The sequence below is a fragment of the Chiloscyllium plagiosum genome, chromosome 6, assembly GCF_004010195.1.
Source record: "Chiloscyllium plagiosum isolate BGI_BamShark_2017 chromosome 6, ASM401019v2, whole genome shotgun sequence".
In the NCBI taxonomy this organism is placed as follows: domain Eukaryota; kingdom Metazoa; phylum Chordata; class Chondrichthyes; order Orectolobiformes; family Hemiscylliidae; genus Chiloscyllium; species Chiloscyllium plagiosum.
In genome coordinates this window covers 88,085,030-88,106,352 of record NC_057715.1, presented here as the reverse complement: position 1 = coordinate 88,106,352, position 21,323 = coordinate 88,085,030, and the positions used below count along the sequence as shown (strand labels likewise).

Below are 21,323 nucleotides of genomic sequence, written 5' to 3'. Positions count from 1 at the left end.
TTTCTCACATGCCCTGCAGATCTCTTGGCCCTTACCATAATCTGTGCCCCTCAACATTGATTCATCCACCAAGGGGAAAGGTTCCTTCCTGCCTCTCTTACCAATGCTTATCATAATTTTATATATCCCAATCATGCCCCCTGCACCCCACCTCAGTTTTCTGTACTCCAAGGAATATAACCCCAGTCCAGATGGGTGGCATGGTGGCTCAGTGGTTACCAATGCTGCCTCACAGCTCCAGGGTCCCAGGTTCGATTCCAGCTTTGGGCGACTGTCTGTGTGGAGTTTGCACATTCTCCCCGTGTCTGTGTGGGTTTCCTCTGGGTGCTCCCATTTCCTCCCACAGTCCAAAGATGTGCAGGTCAGGTGAATTGGCCATGCTAAATTGCCCATAGTGTTAGGTGTATTAGTCAGAGGGAAATGGGTCTGGGTGAGTTACTCTTTGGAGGGTCGGTGTGGACTGGTTGGGCCGAAGGGCCTGTTTCCACAATGTAGAGAATCTAATCATCCAATCTCTCTTTGTAAGTCGCCCCAGGCAACATTTTGGTAAATCTCTTCTGCACCCACTCCAGTGCAACATGTCCCTCCGACAATGTGGTTTCCAGAACTGTACATAATCCTCGAGCTGTAGCCTAACAGTTCCAGCATAACCTCCCACTATTAAACTTTATGTCTCAATATTTGGGGCAAATATTCCTTTTTAACCTTCCTGTCCTACTACCTTAAGGGGCCAGTAGACATTCACACCAAGGTCCCTCTAATTCAAAGTGCTTCCTAGAGTGCTACCGTTTATCATATTGCCTTATTTATGTTACCCAAATGCATCACATCTCACTTATCCAGATTGAATTCTACGTGCCACTAATCAACTCACTTATTATCCTCCTGTAATCTAAGGCTATCCTCCTCACTGTTTGCCACCCCACCAATTTTTGTGTGATCTGTGAACACACTGATCAACCCTCTGACATTTATGTCTAAATATTAAAATTTACCACAAAAAGGAAGGGCCCCAAAACTTGCAGACCCACTGGCTTTTAGTCATAAAAGCACCTGTCAGCCATTGCCCTCTGCTTCCTGCTACTTGGTCAATTCTGGATCCAATTTGCCAAATTTCCTTGGATCCCATGGACTCTTATTTTCACTATCAGTCTCCCATGAAGTCTTGCTGAAGTCCAAGTAGACTACATCAAATGCATCATCCTTCATCTACACAGCTAGCTACCTCTTTGAAAAATTCATGACCTCCCTTGAACAAAACCATGCTGATTATTCTTGATTAATCCCTTCCGCTCCAATTGCAGATGAATTTTGTTCTTCAGAATTATTTCCAAAAATTTTCAAGAGATTAGACTAACTGGCCTGTAGCTTCCCAGTTTATCCCTTGCTCCCCTCTTTAATTACAGTACCACATTGGTTGTTATCCATTCCTCTTGCAGTTCCCCTGTGGCCAGAGAGGAATTGAAAATTATTGCCAGCATCTGTGCTGTTTCCTCTCTTGCCTCATTCAACAGCCTGAGCTGGATTTCATTCCACCTTGGAGATTTATCTGCTTTAAACCCTGCCAAACTATTTAGAACCTCCTTTCTGTCCAAGCTATTTTATTTATTTATATCATAGTCCTTCTCCTTGATTTCTATACCAACATATTTTCTTTGAATTTCTGAGTGAATGGGATAAATACGTTATGCAGACAGAGAAGAAAAGTGTTGGTGAGGTCTTGTTGAAGTCAGGGTCTCATCTGCTGACTGGAGAACCAGCAGGAGGACAGTGATGCCTCTTTGCAGGAATGTGAGCCAAACTATGAGCCACGAGAGCATTTGCAAGCTTAGCACTGGGTATTTTTACTGGAATCAGCACTCCAGGGTGGAAGTCCAACTTACCAAGGGCTGCTAACCAAACAGAGGCCAACAGCACCACTGTGAAGCTATGGCTTCTGCTGGAATGACAGGCTCCAGGGTCTCCGGATTGAGGAGCGGCCCAACCTGCAGTTTGGGCCGCATCAGCAGTCTTCCTGCCTCTGACTTAATTCGACTGAAGGTAGGAAGGCAACAGAGTTCCCGTATGCCGCCATCCCACCTATTAAATATTCTGCCTTTAAACACTCAAAAGGAGACAGTAGAAGATTCTGCCCATTGTCTCTAAAGCTGAAAGATGTTTTTAAGAAAATTTTGCCGATTATTGTTAGCCAACATTTGCAGGAGTAACAACTCCCACTGAAGACAATAAATGTCATTCGATTACATACAGCTTTTTTTTCTGCATGGAGTGCCACATTCTCCACAAATGTATTGTTGCTAACAGAATCTGGCAACCTTTTATGTTATTTTGAAAAAGGCTTTGTTTACATTTATGTATCTCCATGATTGAACTGGCATTAAAGCTTTGGCAACAGGGCATAACACTTCCAAAGGTCATGCAGTTGTACTTCCCCCACAAACAATCGTTTAATAGTTCAGAATGTTTAATAGTTCAGTCGAAACTAGTGAAATTAGTCTTAATCCATTATGTGTCAATATACATGTTTAGCATGGATATGGAACAGTTAAATGATCTTGAATTGTATATTAGCTATCAGTTGGCAGACTGGTGATATGAGTCAGTTGACTGCCTGATCCTTCTGCTAGGTGTCTGTCCTTTTGATGTATAAACCAAGTAAGCTCCCTGGAAGACAAACCGGCTATCAGGAATGTAGACCTATTTGGGTGAACTTTGAGGTGGGAAAGCTAAGGTCTGTCCCTCAGGCCAATAGCAACTTGTTCTTGTGGGGCTAACCTGGAAGTGCCTGTTCTACTCGTGACCTGATAAAACATTGGAGCACAGGCGGTACGGTGGCTCAGTGGTCAGCACTGCTGCCTCACAGCACCAGGGTCTCCGGTTCAATTCCAGCCTCTGGCAACTGTCTGTGTAGAATTTGCACATTCTCCCCGTGTCTGTGTGGGTTTTCTCCAGGTGCTCCAGTTTCCTCCCACAGACCAAAGTTGTGCGGGTCAGGTGAATTGACCATGCTCAATTGCACATAGTGTTAGGTGCATTAGTCAGAGGGAAATGGGTCTGGGTGAGCCAGTTTGTGTATTGAAAGGACTTTCTGAAACGTTTGGGAACCATCACCATTCAGCTGAAAGCTCCTTTTAAGTTTACTCACAAATGTTAAGCCATTTTCAGGCCATTAACCAATTTGACCTTCATAACATGAGTAATGTGCATTTGTGTTATAAATTTAACATGGACGTTGCACTGATATTTGTGTATCGTAATGTCTGTGTTATGACTTGAACTTATACTGAAGTATGAGCTTCACTGTACTTTATAGGACAGTGTCTATTTGGAGTATTTCCCCTCCAACACTATAATTGAAGTGCAAGTACACCTATAGGATTTAGTAAATTTGGAAAATGTGTAGTACACAGTCAAATAATGCAACAATAATTAGACTCAGGAAAGAATGACTACATGCAATATTGCCTAATATTTAAGAAGTTACAAAGCCTTTGAACATTGTGCATTTGAAAGATGGTCTTACTGCCACTTAACATCACAGAGCTGAGATATGGACACTTGTGGTGTGGCAAAAGAATGAAACAGAATTTGAACAAACAGTAACATTGCTGTCTGCACTACTGAGATGTCTTTACTCCTCCAATTTTGTATTCTCAAGCTTATCCAATTTTAAAAACTTGATCAATGGCAGCTGAACCTTTTATAAGATGCTTCTTACAGGCTCAGTCTTTGGCCAGCTTTTGGCCATCCTTCTTGACATCACCATGTGTGACCTCGTGTCAGACTTTGCTCTGTAATTCCCCTTTTAAATGTCCTAGCTTTTTTTTTACATTAAAGACACCAAATAAATAGATGTTACTATTATATAGACTTGATTTGCCAAACTGGAGTTAAGATCCCATTCATGACATCTGCAAGAGGCTGTTGCTCCTTCTGCAGACTCTCCAAGCCCAACTATTTTTTAAAATTTGCTCATGGGGGGGGATTACTGGCTGGCCCAGCATTTATTGTCAATCCCACAATCCTCTTGAGAAAATGATGGTGAGCTTCCGTTGAATTGCTGCAATCCATTTACTGTAGATGCACCCACAGGGCCAGAGAATTTCACAATATTAAAGGAATGGCAAACATTTCCAAGTAAGGATGGTGAATGGCACATGGCGTGGAGCTTGCACATGGTGATATGCCCATATATTTTAGTCGTCTTGATGTTAGTGCTCTTAGATTTGGAAGATGCTGAAGTGGTTTGGTGAATTTCTGTAGTGTATCTTGCATATATTGCTGACCACTGTTAGTGGTGAGGTAGTGAAGCTTTTGGTCGTGCCAATCAGACAGGCTGCATTATCCTTTGCATAAAGCTTTCAGTGTTTTGGAGTTGTGCTGATCCAGGCAATAGGACAGAATTCCATCACACTCCTGACTTGTGCCTTGTAGATGGTGGACAGTCTTTGAGGAGTCAGGAGGTGAGTTACCTAGCCTTTACCCTGCTTTTGTAGTCATGATATATATTCAGTTTTTTGCCAATATTAACCCTCGCAATGTTGATGGTGGGGGATCCAGTGATTGAATTGAATTGAATTTATTGTCACGTGTACAGAGGCACAGTGAAAAGCTTTGTCTTGCGAGCAATACAGACAGATTACAGAGTTAAGTAGCACCGATAAGTAAATAATAGGTAAACAGCTGCAAGAACAAAAACACAAGTACAGGCGATTGCTTTGAGTTTGTGAGTCCATTCAGTATTCTAACAACAGTAGGGTAGAAACTGTTTTGAAACCGGCCGGTGCGTGTGTTCAGGCTTCTGTACCTTCTCCCCGATGGTAGCGGTTGTAGAAAAGCATTGCCAGGGTGGGATGGATTTTTGAGAATGCTGGCGGCCTTTCCTTGACAGCGGGCCTGGTAGTTGGATTCTATAGATGGAAGGTTGGCCTTTGTGATTGTCCGGGCCAAGTTCACCACTCTCTGTAACCGTCTCCGATCTTGAATGGTACAGTTGCCATACCAGGTAGTGATACATCTAGACAGAATGCTCTCGATGGAGCACTGATAATAGTTGGCAAGGGTATTCGCCGTCATGCCAAATTCCCTCAGCTGCCTGAGGAAGAAGAGACTTTGTTGGGCCTCTGTAACCAGTGCGTCCACATGAAGAGTCCAAGAAAGCTTGTTGTGGATGACCACTCCCAGGAGCTTGACACTCTCCATTTGTTCCACCCCTGTGCTGTTAATGTGTAGGGGGGGCATGAGTAACATCCCGCCGAAAGTCATTGTATGTCAAGGGGCAGTGGTAAGATGGTCACAGCCCAAGTGTGGATATTATCCAGGTCATGCTATATTTGGAGCTTCAGTGTATGAGGAGTCACGAATGGCGCTGAACTTTGTGCAACCATCAGTGAACATCTCCACTTGTGACCTTATGATGGAGCCAAATCATTGAAGCAGCTGAAGGTGTTTGGACTGATGACACTCCCATGAGGAATCCGAGCAGAGATGTCCTGGAGCTTAGGCAACTGATCTCCAGCAGCCACAACTATCTAGAATGACTCCAATTCGTCAAGAGGTTTCCTCCTGAATCAGAGTTTTGCCAGTTTTCCTTGATGCCATACTCAGTAAGATACCGTTAATGTCATAACGTAAATTTGACAATTGAAAGATTCAATTTTAAATGTGTATTGGAGTAGAATATAGCTAATAATTGAGGATTTTGGATTGTCTCTGTTATTTGTATTGTATAAGTAGGAAGAAATGTGTTTTCCATTGCTTATCAGACTGCTGATCTCCACATTTTGGAGTGTCCACCTGTCATTGGTAAAATAATGAAAGTGGCTGCAACAGGCCCTCAGGTGGCTCTTGTTTGACCACTTAAGGACCTGAATTCACCTAAGGGTGGGAGGGTCGTCCAACACTTTCCCTGGCACTATTAAAATGGCAGCAGCGGGAAGGCGTTAGATTTGCCAATCCAACCTATGATCTCATCCAATTTTATACTCACACCTCCCAGTATGCACCCTGTAGAATTCCTGTCTGTGATTGGCTTTACATCTCTTTACTAAACTGCTGAATATACAGCCTGATCTTTTTGCCTTAATTACTGGTATAAACTAGTCTATAGTGAGGTTTTATTTAGACCTTGTGAAATTGTAATGGTCGTTATGGAACACTTTTAATCCTATCTGTGGTCAATTGAAAGGAGAATGTTGTAAAGAATGTAATATCCATCCTGACTTGGAAATATATCACCACTCTTCCTTCACCGGCTCTGGTCAAAATTGTAGAGTTCTCTTTGCAACAGCATTGTAGGTGTATCTGTAGCAAATGAACTGCAGCAGTTCAAGAAGGTGGCTCACCACCGCCACCTACAGGACAACTAGACATGGACATTAAATGCTGGTGCCAGACCAGCAATGCTCATGTTCCACGGGTGAATTAAAAAACAATCAATTCTATAAAATTATATATTTTCTCAATTAGGAACATTCGAAATTTGAAATCAGCTGTTAATGTACACAGTAAATATATACAAAGAGAAATGACAGGCTTCTAGTTTCAGTAAAGCCCTTCCTCTTTTAGAACTGACAATAACACTTAGGATGTGATCTGTATTTTTACATGAAAGGCGATGCATAAGTAAAACAAATTTTTATTCTACATACATTCTAATTTGCATAATCAGATTTTACTGTCAAATAAGGGAACTTAAGTGTGTCAGTGTGTCACGTGGTTAGTCAGAGTTTAAAGTTGCATGCAAAATCACTCCTCTTCAAGTAGTATTTAAAATGGAGGGTTTTTATGTGGAAACTGTGGAAATTTTCTTGACAAGTATGAGGTACAGTTTAAAATGAGGTACAGTTTAATTTTCTGAAGCAAATACCTGCATTGTTACATGATAAATCTGGGAAAATGTCACCACTTCATAATCACTCTATTTACACATGCTATCCTGTGGTGTCATTCATTTTGTGTTGCGTGCAGTAGGTTCAAAGTGTGAGATTACTAACACAGAAGATAAAATACTGCAGTACGTCAAGCCTAACAGTGCGATCACTAAAAACTGGAATCAAATCCAGCGGGGTATTTGGTTCTTTTTTTTTTATGATCCATGAAATTAATTAACTAGGTTGATGTGAGCACTTAACCCAGCAGTAGCTCATTATTGTAATTTGTTGTGTCTTGTTTGAAGGAGAGGAGAGGAGGGTTTTTGGGAAGGAGAGAATCTTAATCAGGACATTTTACTGTGGTCTACGTACATAAAAGGGTCAGAAAAAGAACAAAAGGTAGTTTTTTTTTTAGTATACAGAGCATTGGTGACTGGGAGAAACATTATAAACAAAAATATCTCCATCAGTATTTTTATTCATTCATGGGATGTGGGCAGCACTTGCTCATCTCTAATTACCCAGAGGACAGTTAAGAGTCAACCACATTGCTGGAGTCACATGTAGGCCAGACTAGGTAAGATAGTTTCCTTCCCTAAAGGACATTAGTGAACCAGAATATATTCAAGAAAGAGATTTTGATTTTTTGATTTTAAAGGCAACAGAAGAATGAGGAGAAGTTCAGAAATAGGTATTGAGATAGAGGATCTGCCATGATCATACTGAATAGCAAAGCAAAGGATTGGTTGATCTACTCCTGCGTTTCAGTGATACTGTCCTAGGCTGAATAATCTTCAGCTGTTTCAATAATGTCCTTCCATCCATCATAAGCTCAGAGTTAGGGACATTTATGATGATTGCACAATGTTCAGGACTATCTGCAGTGACTCAGATACTGAAGCAGTGTGTGTCCATTTATGGCAAGACCTGAACAAATTTGAAAGGGGTCACTGAACTCAAAACATTAACTTATTTTCTGTCCTCAGATGCTGAGATTCAATGGCATTACAGTTGCTTTCAACACCTGAAGGTTACCATTGAGCAGAAGTGAACTGTGCCAGCCATATAAATACTGTGGCTAAAAAATACAGCTCAGAAACTGGGAAATCTGTGACTCCCCAAAGCCTATCTACCAACCACAAGGCGTTAGTGTGAATATGATGGATCACTCACCTGTATAAGTGTGTTTTCTTCAGGAAGCTAAACACAATACAGCACAAAGTAACCTGCTTGATAGACGTTCCATTTGCCACCTCAGTGTTCACTCCCTCCACCAACAAGTCACCATTACAGCAATGTGTATCATCTACAAGATGTCTGCCACAATTATCCATGACTACTTTGACAGGATCTTTCAAACCTGTGAGCTCTTTTACCTAGGAAGACAATGGCAGCAGACACTGCGTAAGCCACCATCTGCATGTTCCTGTGCAGGAAAACACCATTCTGACTTAGAACTATAACACCATTACTTCACTGTCACTGAATAAAAGTCCTGGAACTCTCTACCCAACAGTACAGTAAGTGTAACTCCATAAGATGGACACAAGATGGATTGGAGCAGTTGAAGTAGACCACCACCTTCTCGAGAGTCATTGGGAATGAGCAACAAGTATTAGCTCAGCAGGAGATGCTCACGTACCTTGAAAGAATGAAGGAAGAACTTGCCTAATTGCCCTTCAATAATGTTTATACTTAATTTGCATTGCATTCTCAAATGCAGACTTGGATCTGTTTTAATTACTTTTACACTATTTACATTTGACATTTATAAAATGAGTTTCGTTTTATTTGCAGGTGATCATTTTGGTTGAACATTACCCTCAGCAGTTTTGCACCATTTGTTTGGTTAGGCTAACTATAATTTCTGATAACATTAATCTTATGCCACTTTTGAGAGAAATCTTCCTCTATAAAGCCAAATAATCCAGGATCCTTGTGATACATTATACTCACTGTAAAAGAGCATCTAAAAGTATTCCTTCACTATAGCAAAAATACACAGTGGAAATATCTGTGTGATTCTTCCAACCTCCCACTGCAGTGTCAAAGGACATCTGGAGAAATTATCATTTTAGTTAATGAAATAACAAACTTCCAATGCTGGAGATCCGAAACAAAATCAGAAATTGCTGGAGGAAAACTGGGCAGGTCTGGCAGCATCAGTAGGGGGAAAAAAGCAGAGTTAACATATTGAGTCGTGATCTTCTTCACAACACTTCTGTTTCCTTTATTTTATATGTCAAACTGAGGGCCTGCCTGCCCCCCGAAGTGAATGTAAAAGATCTCTTGTTACTGTTTTGAAGGAACTTATCCTTAGTGTCCTGGCCAATATTTATTCCTTAGTCAACATCAGAGAATCATATTATGAACTCCTCATTTGATCACATTTTATGGGAGCTTGCTGTGTGCAAATTCACTGTTTCTCCTTCATTACAACAGGGACTACATTTCAGAATATTTCATTGGCTGTAAAGTGTTTTGGATATCCTGCAGTCATGTGACTTTGGTGCTGAAGTTTGTCAAATAGTACCTTAATATTGATGTTGACTGCTCTGGGATGTGAGTGCAGGAGGAGATTGCAGCCCAAGCAGATGGTTGAAGCTGGACCTCAGTTTGGAGTTAGCATGCTCTGAACAAGGTGCAATCCAGGGCTGAATGTCCTGCTAATAGTGGGCACCAGATTAAATGTGAGGGTAGAGATGAGGCCGGAGAGAAATTGACTTTTTAAGTTGGATAAGGGCTATATTTTGGAACAAGACAGACAGAACCGAGGAAAACATTTATATAGATTAGTGTTATGGGAAAATTTGGAAACATTTCATGTATATTCTGAATGTTTATGTGCAGATATCATCTCCAAAATTACTAACTACAATGTCGAATTTCTTCTATTTTTAATTTCTTGTTTGGTGTTTTTCCCTTAAGCCCCTTAGGGCTTTTGACAGTTTCATGACAGAATGCATGACTTCACTATGGATAAAGAAGCAAGTCGTTTGGAGAAGGACTATGTTCATGATGTCTATGAGAGGATCGCCCCTCACTTCAATGACTCTCGTTATAAGGCTTGGCCCAGAGTACGACACTTCCTGTTGGAACAAGAACCTGGCAGCCTCATCGCAGATGTTGGTTAGTATGTAGTCTATTTGCTAATCTATTTGAGTGATAAGATGCTTCAGTCAAAAGGGAGCTTTTGTTCAATTTAGATGCTAAAAGTGACTGTAATATAAAAACACTCCATTCTGATTAAAGATTTTCTTCTCTTGGATGGTTGTCATATTCAGGATATGACATTCATTTTCCATCTTCAGCTCAACACCTTCAAAATTCAGCTCCCCTCATTTTAAAAACAAAATGGATGGATTTTCTGGTCCCAGTATTGGAGAGCACTGAGAAGATTGTCACTACTGAAGGCTGCAACAGTACTGCAACCTTTCGGAAACTGATTTGTGTTTGAATTCAGAAATAGCAGTTCACCTGGAAGGGTTCTTCAGGATCTTTCAGAGCATACACTTGGGTTGATTTCCCTGTATTTGTCCAGTTATTTAAAGTAATTTAGTTAGTACAGCTCCTAGCAGGTGTAGACCTTGCTCCAGAAGCACAGACCTTTAAGTCAGGAGGAACGCATTAATAGTTAGCTCTCCTTTCCCCTGACTCCCCCAAATTTCTCCCCGACCTAGTCGTCTACTGTCTGTTCCCACATATCTGATGTCTCAAATGCTTTTCCTACCAAGCTCCCAAACTTTACCTTGTGTGAACTAAAAATCATCCTGACCTCTGCAGCTTAGGGTACTGACTCTGAACATATTCCTGAAGCTTGAAAAATGTGGCGCTGGAAAAGCACAGGCAGTCAGGCAGCAGCTGAGAAGCAGAAATGAGGCTCTGATGAAATGGTTTTGCCCGAAACTTCAACTCTCCTGCTCCTCGGATGCTGCCTCACCTGTGCTTCTCCAGCGCCACACTTTTCAACTCTGATCTCCAGCATCTGCAGTCCTCACTTGCTCTTATTCCTGAAGATTTTATCATTCGACTCCTGGCCCCCAACTGCTTCAACCTGTCAAATTGTTGTTTTCCCACCTCTAATATTGTGTCTTATTTGTAGATAAAAGTTTAAAGAAAATGGAAATAAAAGTCATAGTGGACTTCTGATTTTGTTTCTCTTTGCTGGATTGCTGGCAGTAGTATCCAGGATATTAATGTTGAATTCCAGAGGAGTTCTGGTGGAGTGGAAAATCAAATACTTCAGTGGTTCTTCAGCATTTTTCTTTGAAGGATGCACCTTTGAAGTTGATTATTCGAGAATTATGTCATTCCCAAGTTCAAAACAGCTACAACACTGGGATCTACCCAGCAATGTGGAATATTGCGAGGTATATCCTGTACAGACAAAGCAGGACAGTTCCAATCTGGTCAATGACTGCCTCATAAGTCTATGCTCGATCATCGGTAAAATGATGAAAGTGCTATTAAGCAGCACTTGCTGATCAATGACCTGCTTAGTGATGTTCAGTTTGGGTTCTGCCCAGGGCACTCAGTTCCACACTCCAAGCTTGGTTCACTTGTGGATAAAAGAACTGAATTCAGAGTTGAGGTGAGAGTGACTGCCTTTGACAGTAAGACCACATTTAACTAAGTGCGGCACCAGCGAGCCCGAGCAAAACTGAAGCCAATAGAAATCAAGGAGACACTCTGCACTGGTTGGAGTAATACCTGATACGAAGGAAGATGGTGTTGTTTGAGGTCAATCATTTCGGCTGCTGCACATTAGGAACTCCTCAGGGATGTGCCCTTCGGCCAAAAACCTCCAACTGTTTTATCAATGACCTAACCGCAGTCACAAAGTCAGAAGCAGAGATGTTCGCACCATGATCAGCTCCATTCATGAGTCAGATGCTGAGGCAGTCTGTGCCCAAATGCAACTAGGACAAAAGGATAACCTCAAAGATCAGCAAGGCGGCCTTTGTGTGGCGCCGCAGAAAATGGGGGAAGATATTAAATGAGTATTTTGCCAGTATTTACTGTGGAAAAGGATATGGAAGATATAGACTGCAGGGAAATAGATGGTGACATCTTGCAAAATGTCCATATTACAGAGGATGAAGTGCTGGAAGTCTTGAAACAGGTAAAGATGGATAAATCCCCAGGACCTGATCAGGTGTACCCTAAACCTCTGTGGGAAGCTAGAGAAGTGATTGCTGGACTTCTTGCTGAGATATTTGTATCATCGATAGTCACAAGTGAGGTGCTGGAAGACTGGACGTTGACTAACGTGGTGCCACTGTTTTAGAAGGGTGGTAAGGACAAGCCAGGGAACTATAGACCAGTGAGCCTGACGTTGGTGGTGGGTCCTCTACTTTTTGTCATTTACATAAATGATTTGGATGCGAGCATAAGAGGTACAGTTAGTAAGTTTGCTGATTACACCAAAATTGGAGGTGTAGCGAAGAAGGTTCCTCAGATTACCACAGAAATTGGAGGTGTAGCGAAGAAGGTTCCTCAGATTACCACAGAAAGTTGACCAGATGGGCCAATGGGATGAGAAGTGGCAGATGGAGCTTAATTCCGATAAATGCGAGGTGCTGCATTTTGGGAAAGAAAATCTTAGCAGGAGTTATATACTTAATGGTAAGGTCCTACGGAGTGTTGCTGAACAAAGAGACCTTGGAGTGCAGGTTCATAGCTCCTTGAAAGTGGAGTCGCAGGTAGATAGGATAGTGAAGAAGGCGTTTGCTATGCTTTCCTTTATTGATCAGAGTATTGAGTACAGGAGTTGGGAGGTCATGTTGCGGCTGTACAGGACATTGGTTAGGTCACTGTTGGAATATTGTGTACAATTCTGGCCTCCTTCCTATCAGAAAGATGTTGTGAAACTTGAAAGGGTTAGAAAAGATTTGCAAGGATGTTGCCAAGGTTGGAGGATTTGAGCTACTGGGAGAGGCTGAACAGGCTGGGGCTGTTTTCTCTGCAGTGTCGGATGCTGAGGGGTGACCTTATAGAGGTTTATAAAATTATGAGGGTCATGGATAGGGTAAATAGATGAAGTCCCTGGGGTCAGGAAGTCCAGAACTAGAGGGTATAGGTTTAGGGTGAGAGGGGAAAGACGTAAAAGAGACCTAAGGGGCAATGTTTTCACACAGAGGGTGGTATGTGAATGGAATGAGTTGCCAGAGGAAGTGGTGGAGGTTGGTACAATTGCAGCCAGTTAGGAGGCATTTGGATGGGTATATGAATAGGAAGGGTTTGGAGGGATTTGGGCCGGGTGCTGGCAAGTGAGACTAGATTGGGTTGGGATATTTGGTCGGTATGGACGGGTTGGACCGAAGGGTCTGTTTCCATGCTGTACATCTCTATGACTCTATAACTGGGCAACTTGCAGGCTTGCACCTATAAGTAGTAAATAGCACTCATGCCATCAAGTCCTTAGTAATGACATTCTTCAACAAGTGAGCATCTACCATTAGCCCTTGGTGCTCAGGGACCTTACTGCTGCTAAATCTCCGTTTCAAGAATAGATCAGAGTTTAGAAATTCTGCAGATGTGTGACTCACCACATGACTTCTCAAAATCTATCCACCATCGAAAGGCAAAAGTCAAGAATGCGAAGTAATACTCTCCACTTTCCTAAATGAGTGCAGTTCCAACAACATTCCAGAAGCTCAGTACCATACATGACAAAGCCCACTTGATTGGCACATCACCTGACAACTTCAACATTCACTCCCTTCATCTCTGATGTACGGTAACAGCAGTGTGTACCATCTACAGGATTTACTGCAACAACTCACCCAGGCTGCTTGGACAGCATCTCCCAGACATATGACTTCTACCATCTTGAAGAACAATAGATACATGGGCACCCACCACCTGCAAGTTGTCCTTCAAGCCCCACACCATCCTGACTTAGAAGTATATCACTGTTGCCTCATTATTACTGCATCAAAATTTAGAACACCCCACGTAACAGCACTATGGATTTCCCTTCCCCTTGTCACATGCTACAAGTCAAAAAGACCGATTACCAACGCCTTTGTCAGCAATTTGGAATGGACAATAAATGCTAGCCTCGTCAGTGACATCTGCATCCCAGGAATGATTTTTTTTTTGACGTAAAACGTTCAACTGTCATGCAAATTCACTTGGGATTCTTTGATCAAACCTGGATACTTTACATTCCACCTTTTGGAAAAAAAAGTTTTCAAAGTCCTCTCAAAAACCACGTTTTTGACCATCTCTCATTTTTTATCATTCGCTTATTGCATAGGATCACTGACATCCTCTTCACTCTGAGTAAAGCACATTGAGCGGTTTTGTAAAGTGAAAAATGTTATAGAAGTGTTTGTAACATGGAATTCTGGTGCACTGTTGTTGCAGCAGAATTATTGCAGAAACTATTATATACAGAAGGAAGGCTGCCTGCTTGCGGCATTGTGATGTGCCATTTATTTAGTTTGCCCACGAATTCACATGGAAGGCAAGCCTGAGACCTTCAGTCAGAAGAAAGTAGAATGTTATTATCGTCTCTTAGCATTTTGTTGAAGTAGTTTTGTATCCAAAGGAATATTGATGTGAGATAATCATGAAAGATAAGGGCACTCAGGTTGAGTTGTGAGCTGCCACAATCATGGTTTAGAAATGAACTGATAATTGTAGCATTACAAGTACGTGGAAGAAGATCTCTCAATGTTTTTGAAGAGTTTTCTTTAGGGCTTACAGAAATTTTGTGATAGTCTATAATATGAAGCAATAAAAAGCAGGATTGACCACGTTTGACTCCCAATGTTTGGTATTAGAATATTCCAATTGGCCTCAATGTTTCTGCACTAGAATGGAGAAGGACCAGCAAGGATTCCCCTCTAGCCTGGTGTTTTGTGATTGGTATAGGAAAGTGTTCCTATGTCGAATACGATTGTGGGGAAATTAGCCTTGGATGCCTATTTACTGTCTCGACTCCCAGGTAATGAATAGCCTGGGGTCATGGTGGAGTAGTGGTAGTGACCTTCCCTCTGAGCCAGGAGTCCCAGGTTCAAGTCCCAACTGCTCCAGTAGTATGTAGTGACATTTCTTGAACAGGTTGATTAGAAAATATGAAAAATCAGTCAGGTGCCATCTTGCACAATTTAATCCACTTCTAGAAAAGGTCCTATCCCGAGAAAAGGTGAAACAATTTATACAAATAAGTAATAAAGAGGTTTTCTTCTTTCCCTCTTCATTGCCAATCCTGCACCGTCCACCCCTCCCGCAAACCCTCACCTCTGGTCCCTACCTTAAATAGCTCAAAGTATAAATGTGTCATTTAAATATGCACCAAACATGGCTCAATACCAGTGAGTGAGTACAAATGTCACACTTCAGATTTTTCCTTTCTGCATTTTTGATAGTTGGTCGCTTGATGGTGCCCACTTGATAGTGTTGATAGAACTAACACACCAATGTCAAGGTGGTGCCTAATGGACAAGCAGTGGCTTGTGGATGAGAAACAAGAGCCTGGATCAGTCCCCAATTCCAGGCCAAGATAATGGTAGCTGCATCTTGGAGGGTGGCTTCAGGACAAAGGACCCAAGTGACACCAGCCAATATTATTGTTGAGGAGAACAGAGGTGAGCTCTTGCTCCTCACTTTTGACTTTTCTACAGCTGGAAATCCATCAGAAATTGTGTGGAGATTGCTCATTTGAATCTGTAAATAGTCAGCGAACCTAATTGCATGTAATCGTACCATGTTTGATTAAAAGGATCTACTAGTAGAACCATGGGGATAGAATATTGTTAGTTTTTTAAAAAAATCCTGGATGGAATATTGACATTGATGCTTAAGCCATTGTTTATTGTCCATCCTAAATATCCCACAAGACATTTGAAAGTCAATGACTTACATGTCAGACCAGGTGAGGATGGTAGAATTGCTTCCCAAAAGAACAGTAGTGAACCAGGTGGATTTCAACAACAATCAACAATGGAATGCATGGTCATCATTCAGCCGGTTTTTAATTCCAGCTGTTTTTATTGAATTCAAATTTTACCATCTGCCCTGATGGGATTTGACCCTAGGTAATCAAAGGATTAGCCTGGGTTTCTAAATTACTAGTCCACTGACATTACCACTACGCCACTGCCTCTCCAGAGTGCCCTACCCAGGATGCTAAATGACACACTGGTATTGTTTGGACATTGACATCCCAATTTCAGTGAATGGCAACTCTCAAAACTCTCGAGTGTGGTACTGAACTACGCTACAGGTATTTCTCTTATAACATGTTCCAGCAAAACCTTGCTTAATAGAAAATTGCTTAATATAAACAATGGAGCCTATGGGAAAAGTGGGGTTGGGGTAGATTGCAAAAAATATCACTCCTGATCCCTGAAAAATCACCAAAAGGTCGGATGCCAAGTATAGCACAGCCTGAATGAAGGTTGAAATCATATTTCTTAACAAAGCAAAAGTAAATTTGACACAGCACATTTTAAAAAATGTAAGAAAGCTGCTTTCAGTACAGTATCTCTCTCAGAAAGCTGCTCTGTCAGCATGCGCAGGTCAGCACAAAAACCGGTACTGACATCACACATGCTCAGAATGACACATAGACATTGGCCTGGACATTGGCACATGTGCAGAATGGCATGAAGACCGGGTCCGATGTTGCACATGTGTGGAATGGGGCGGACACAGTGCATGCGCAGAACAGCGCAGACATTGGTACAAACACAGACTGGCGTGGAGATTTTGGCATGGACATCCACGTGTGCGCAGAACTAAGCACGCAAATCCATCCCCGCTGTCACCGTGCTATTGCCAACGGAGGTAAACATTCTCAAAAATACCGTTCCCTAATTCTTCAGTGATGTTATAGCCAAATCGTGCTGCCAAAACACATGTTTCCAATTTTGATTCCTTTCTGTGGAAACTAATCTTAATGGGGCTAAGGGCAAAAGTGATCAGAGGCCCCAGTTTAAATTTAGGGTCAGTGCCAGTGACCATTATTTGATAACTGATATAAAATGCTGTAATAAAGCATGCAATGTATCCAAATAGTTTGGTGAAACTACTGAACCTTACAAGAGAAACAAAAGAAGAATATTGCTGTCTGGGGCATTATACATCATGAATTCCTTCCTTCAGGAGCTTGTTTCCACTGGAACCTTGGAAGATGAGCAGTGGAAAAACCTGAGAGATTGCCATTGAGCCTTTTCCTGGATTGTTAGTCCAGTGATAGTACCACAGTGCACCAAGCCCTTAATATATTGTGTGGTTTTGCATTTGTTCACGTGTAAAATAAATACATTGGTTTCTCCCAATCTTCCTTGAAAACCATGAAAACTTCTTCCCTGAAGCTTTTGGTCACTAGAATTAATTTTGGTAGCTCAGCATGAGACACTTGCAACATGAAAGACATTTCCACTTGATGTTGCCATATTTGGAATAGCAGTTTGTGAGCTATCAGTTTATGCTTGCAGTGTTTTCCTCTGAGTGGTTTAATTGTTTTTGGTTTTGTATAGCATGGTATATTTTAATGATGCACGTACTGTTTTACCTTTCTCAACAACACTTTTTCCTTAAATCAGGATGTGGAAATGGAAAGTACCTTTGTATCAACAAGCAGGCCTACAAAGTAGGTTGTGACTATTGTCTGCCCTTAGTAGAATCAGCAAGGGAGCAGAGCTACGAAGCCATGGTATGTGACAGCCTGCATTTACCATATCGGGACCAGTGTTTTGATGCTATACTATCAATAGCAGGTGAGAATGTAATTTCTTCTACTTGTCTTAAATGCTATATAATAACCAAACTCCTTTATTGTTTTTTGGTGTGCGGGCATCAGTGACAAGGCTAGTATGTATTACCTATCTCTAAGTGCCCTACATTGAAGTGGCTTACTAGACCATTTCAGAAAGCAGTTAAGAATGGACGACATTGCTGTGGCTCTACATTGCTATAGGCCAGATCAGGTGAAAATGGCAGATTTCCCTTCCTAAAGGACATTAGTGGACTACTTGGGTTTTACAATCACCATTACAGAGAATATTTCAGGTTAATTAATTGAATTCAAATTGCACCAAGTGCCACGCCATTGAGCCTTTTCCTGGATTGTTAGTTCAATGATAGTACCACAATGCACCAAATCCTGAATATATTGTGTGGTTTTGCATTTGTTCACATGTAAGATAAATACACTAAAAGTTAGTCTGTGTCTTAAAACTCCATTTGGTTCGATAATGTCCTTTAGGGAATGAAATTTGCCATCTTCTTCTGGTCTGGCCTACATTCCCAACCCACAGCAACATGGCTGATTCGTAATTGCCCTCTCAACTGACTAAGCTTCTCGGTTCAAGGGCAATTAGAGGCGGTCAGCTAATGCCAACTTGCTCAAAACCCCTACATGTTATACAAGCATAAACTGCCAATGTTAATGATTCACTGAGCTTAGAATTGGGAATTAAATTTACACTCGTTCAATATATTCTTTAAAAATTAGAGTCATGTCTTAATCATCATAATTTGGAAATCATTCATTTACTGTTGGATTTTCAAATATGTTTGAACCTTGGTAATATGTGATCTAATAGTAAACTAAATGCAAGTAGGGCCCTGTAAATAAAAGCTTAGGTATTCTGATAAAACATTAATTCATGACCCCATTGCAAAGGAAGCATTCAGTCTTCCTAATTAATGGGTAACTCGGTCATCTTAATTTAAAATTAACAACGTAACCTTTATTTAGTGTATTCTTATTTTGGAATTCATCATTTTTCAACAAAGTCTAACTGTGTCATTTACAGAGTTGACACAGATGCTCTGAGAAAGACTTATTACGTACATGAACAAAATTAAATGGCACATTTTAATGCAGTTGCAGCACATTACCACTGAAAAAGACCATCTTATGATGGTGCAAAGTAGATTAACCAAACTAAATCTGTGACTGAAAAAGCAGAATATGGAAGATGCTGGAAATATTCAGAGGTCAGGCAATATTGTAGAGATGGTTAACATTTCAGGTCGAGCACCTTTTCATCAGAAAAGTTAGAAATGTAATAGGTTTTGAGCAAGGCTGGAGGAAGAGGACCAAAGCAAGTTCTCAGAAAGGATGTAAGAGGAGATAGTGTAGGTGACACGGTGGCTCAGTGGTTAACACTGTTGTCTCATAGTGCCAGGGACCTGGGTTCGATTCCAGCCTTGGGTGAATATCTGTGTGGAGTTTGCATGTTTTCCCCATGCCTGGGTTTCCTCCAGATGCTCTGGTTTCCTCCCACAATCCAAAGATGTGCAGGATAGGTGGGGTGACCATGCTAAATTGTTCACATGCTTAGGGATTTGCAGGCTTGGTGGATTAGCCATGAGAAAATGTGGGGTTATAGGGAAATAGGGTAAGGAGGTGAGTCGGGGTGGGAAGTTCTTTGGAGGGTCAGTGCAGACTTGATGGGCCAAATGGTCTCTATCTGCACTGGAGTGATTCTATGAATCTTTTATGAGAAATATTGGATGACAGAAGAATCGGTCTTACGAGACTAAACAAAATGGAGATGGGCCAAAAGGGAAACAAACACAAGAAAAAGTAATTTACGAGAACATGTATGCTGCTGACTGAAACAAGTAGGTGCAGAAATTATGATCTGAAATTGTTGAACTATGTTGAGCACAGAAGGCTGTGAAGTGTTTAATCAAAAGATGAAATGCTGTTCCTCAATTTTATGTTGATTCCACTGGATGTGTAGTCAATGATTGAAATGAGAGCAAGGTGGAGAAACAAAATTTCAGATCAATGGAACCTTCAGTGTGGACTGAATGGAAATGTGCTCAAAGCAGTTATCCAATCTGTGTTTGGTCTTCCAAGTGTAGAGGAGACCACAAGGTGAGCAGTGAATACAGCAGGCTAAATCGGAGGAAGTATACAGAAATCACTTTTTTCACCTGGAAGGAGTATTTGAGACCTTGGAGGGGTGAGAAGTGAGGATAAAAAGGCAAATATTACTACATCTGTGATTGTGTGGAAAGGTGCTGGGGATGAGTCAGATGACTGAGGAGTGATTAGATTACTTACTTACAGCGTGGAAACAGGCCCTTCGGCCCAACAAGTCCACACCAACTCTCCAAAGAGCAATCCTACATTTACCCCTTCACCTAACATGCTGACTATCCTTGATATATCTGTGCCTCTCCATGTACAGATAGATTCTGTCCCTCAGCATTCTTTCTAATAACTTGCACATCAGTGAGGTTAGACTGACTGCCTAATAATTTCCTGGAATATCTCTTCCACCTTTTTGATTTAATAATGGGACAATGTTACCAGTCCTCTGACATCTCACCTGTAGCCGGAATGGAATTGAAGTTTACTGCCAAAGTCCCTGTTATCTGCTCCTTGCCCCTCTCAATAGACTAGCATACACTTCATCACTACACTTTAGCCTAAGGCTGCTAAACTGCTTGTACCTTCTCTCTATGTTAATTTCTTATAACATTTCACAGACCACCCTATGTGTGTACCTGTGCTATCTTTTTTCATTTCTTTATTTTTCTTAATCCTAATGTTATGACCTTTGATATCCAAGGTTCTCTAATCCTGGTCCCAGGCTTTATGGAACTTAACTTGCCCTGTGATTATGCAATACCCTTTGAGTGCTTGTGTGAAGCCTTTGGGTTCCTTAAAAACATTGTTTATTTCATTTTAAGACTAAATTCTACAATATTTGATATTCATAGATATATCATGCTCTAATCTTACTGTTACCTTACTGAAAGACCATTACATTAACTCTACTGCCTAAAGCTTGTCGGTCTACTCCACATGCTTCTCTGACGTTTCTAATATTTGCATCGCTGAACATCAGGCGTCTGCATAACAATCTGTACACTTCTCTCTTTTTTTTTAAACTCCATCCACATGGTTATTTATGCCCAGCCAGAAGTTGCTTCATGACATCATCGCAAGGTTGCTCCAGAGTCCTAAAGCCATTACACAGCACATGGGGACACTCAACGCAACATGAGGAATCTTCCGGCTTAGTGCCAGTGTGCTTGCACGAACACAACTTTTGAAAATCTACCTTTTACACCACACCTTTTGGCTGCCAGATTCCATAAAACACATTCAGTTGGTGCTTCTGAAACTGCTTCATGAACACCTTAATTATTCAGTAACAGTAATGCTAATTTTCTGTATTGTCTAAGGCTTTGACATGTGGAACAAGTTTCACAAATGCATTTACAAAGATCCACATTATGTTTTATACTTCACTGCCAAAGCTAAAAATTTATTGTAGTATAACAGATATAAGGAGAAAGTGAGGACTGGAGATCAGAGCTGAAAATGTGTTGCTGGAAAAGCACAGCAGGTCAGGCAGCATTCAAGGAGCAGGAGAATCGACGTTTCGGGCATGAGCCCTTCTTCAGGAATGAGGAAAGTGTGTCCAGCAGGCTAAGAGGGGCATTGGAAATGCGATAGGTGGAAGGAGG

The 21,323-nt window shown here is 41.3% G+C and overlaps 2 protein-coding genes across 4 annotated transcripts in view; one reads left to right on the top strand and one right to left on the bottom strand.

Annotated features, from left to right (window-relative positions):
* The window catches only part of rfc3 (replication factor C (activator 1) 3), an 83,114-nt gene that overhangs the window by 967 nt on the left and 60,824 nt on the right, over positions 1-21,323 (bottom strand). The window lies entirely within an intron of this gene.
* Positions 1-21,323, top strand: part of trmt9b (tRNA methyltransferase 9B) — a 60,065-nt gene that overhangs the window by 26,144 nt on the left and 12,598 nt on the right. For 2 of the 3 annotated variants that reach the window (XM_043692066.1, XM_043692065.1), the window contains exons 2-3: positions 9,801-10,001; positions 17,432-17,605. In XM_043692066.1, the coding sequence (XP_043548001.1) occupies positions 9,833-10,001; positions 17,432-17,605 (343 nt within the window). In that variant the 5' untranslated portion in view covers positions 9,801-9,832. Of the gene's footprint in view, positions 1-7,878; positions 8,393-9,800; positions 10,002-17,431; positions 17,606-21,323 lie in introns of those variants that run through there. The other variant, XM_043692067.1, reaches the window with a different exon arrangement.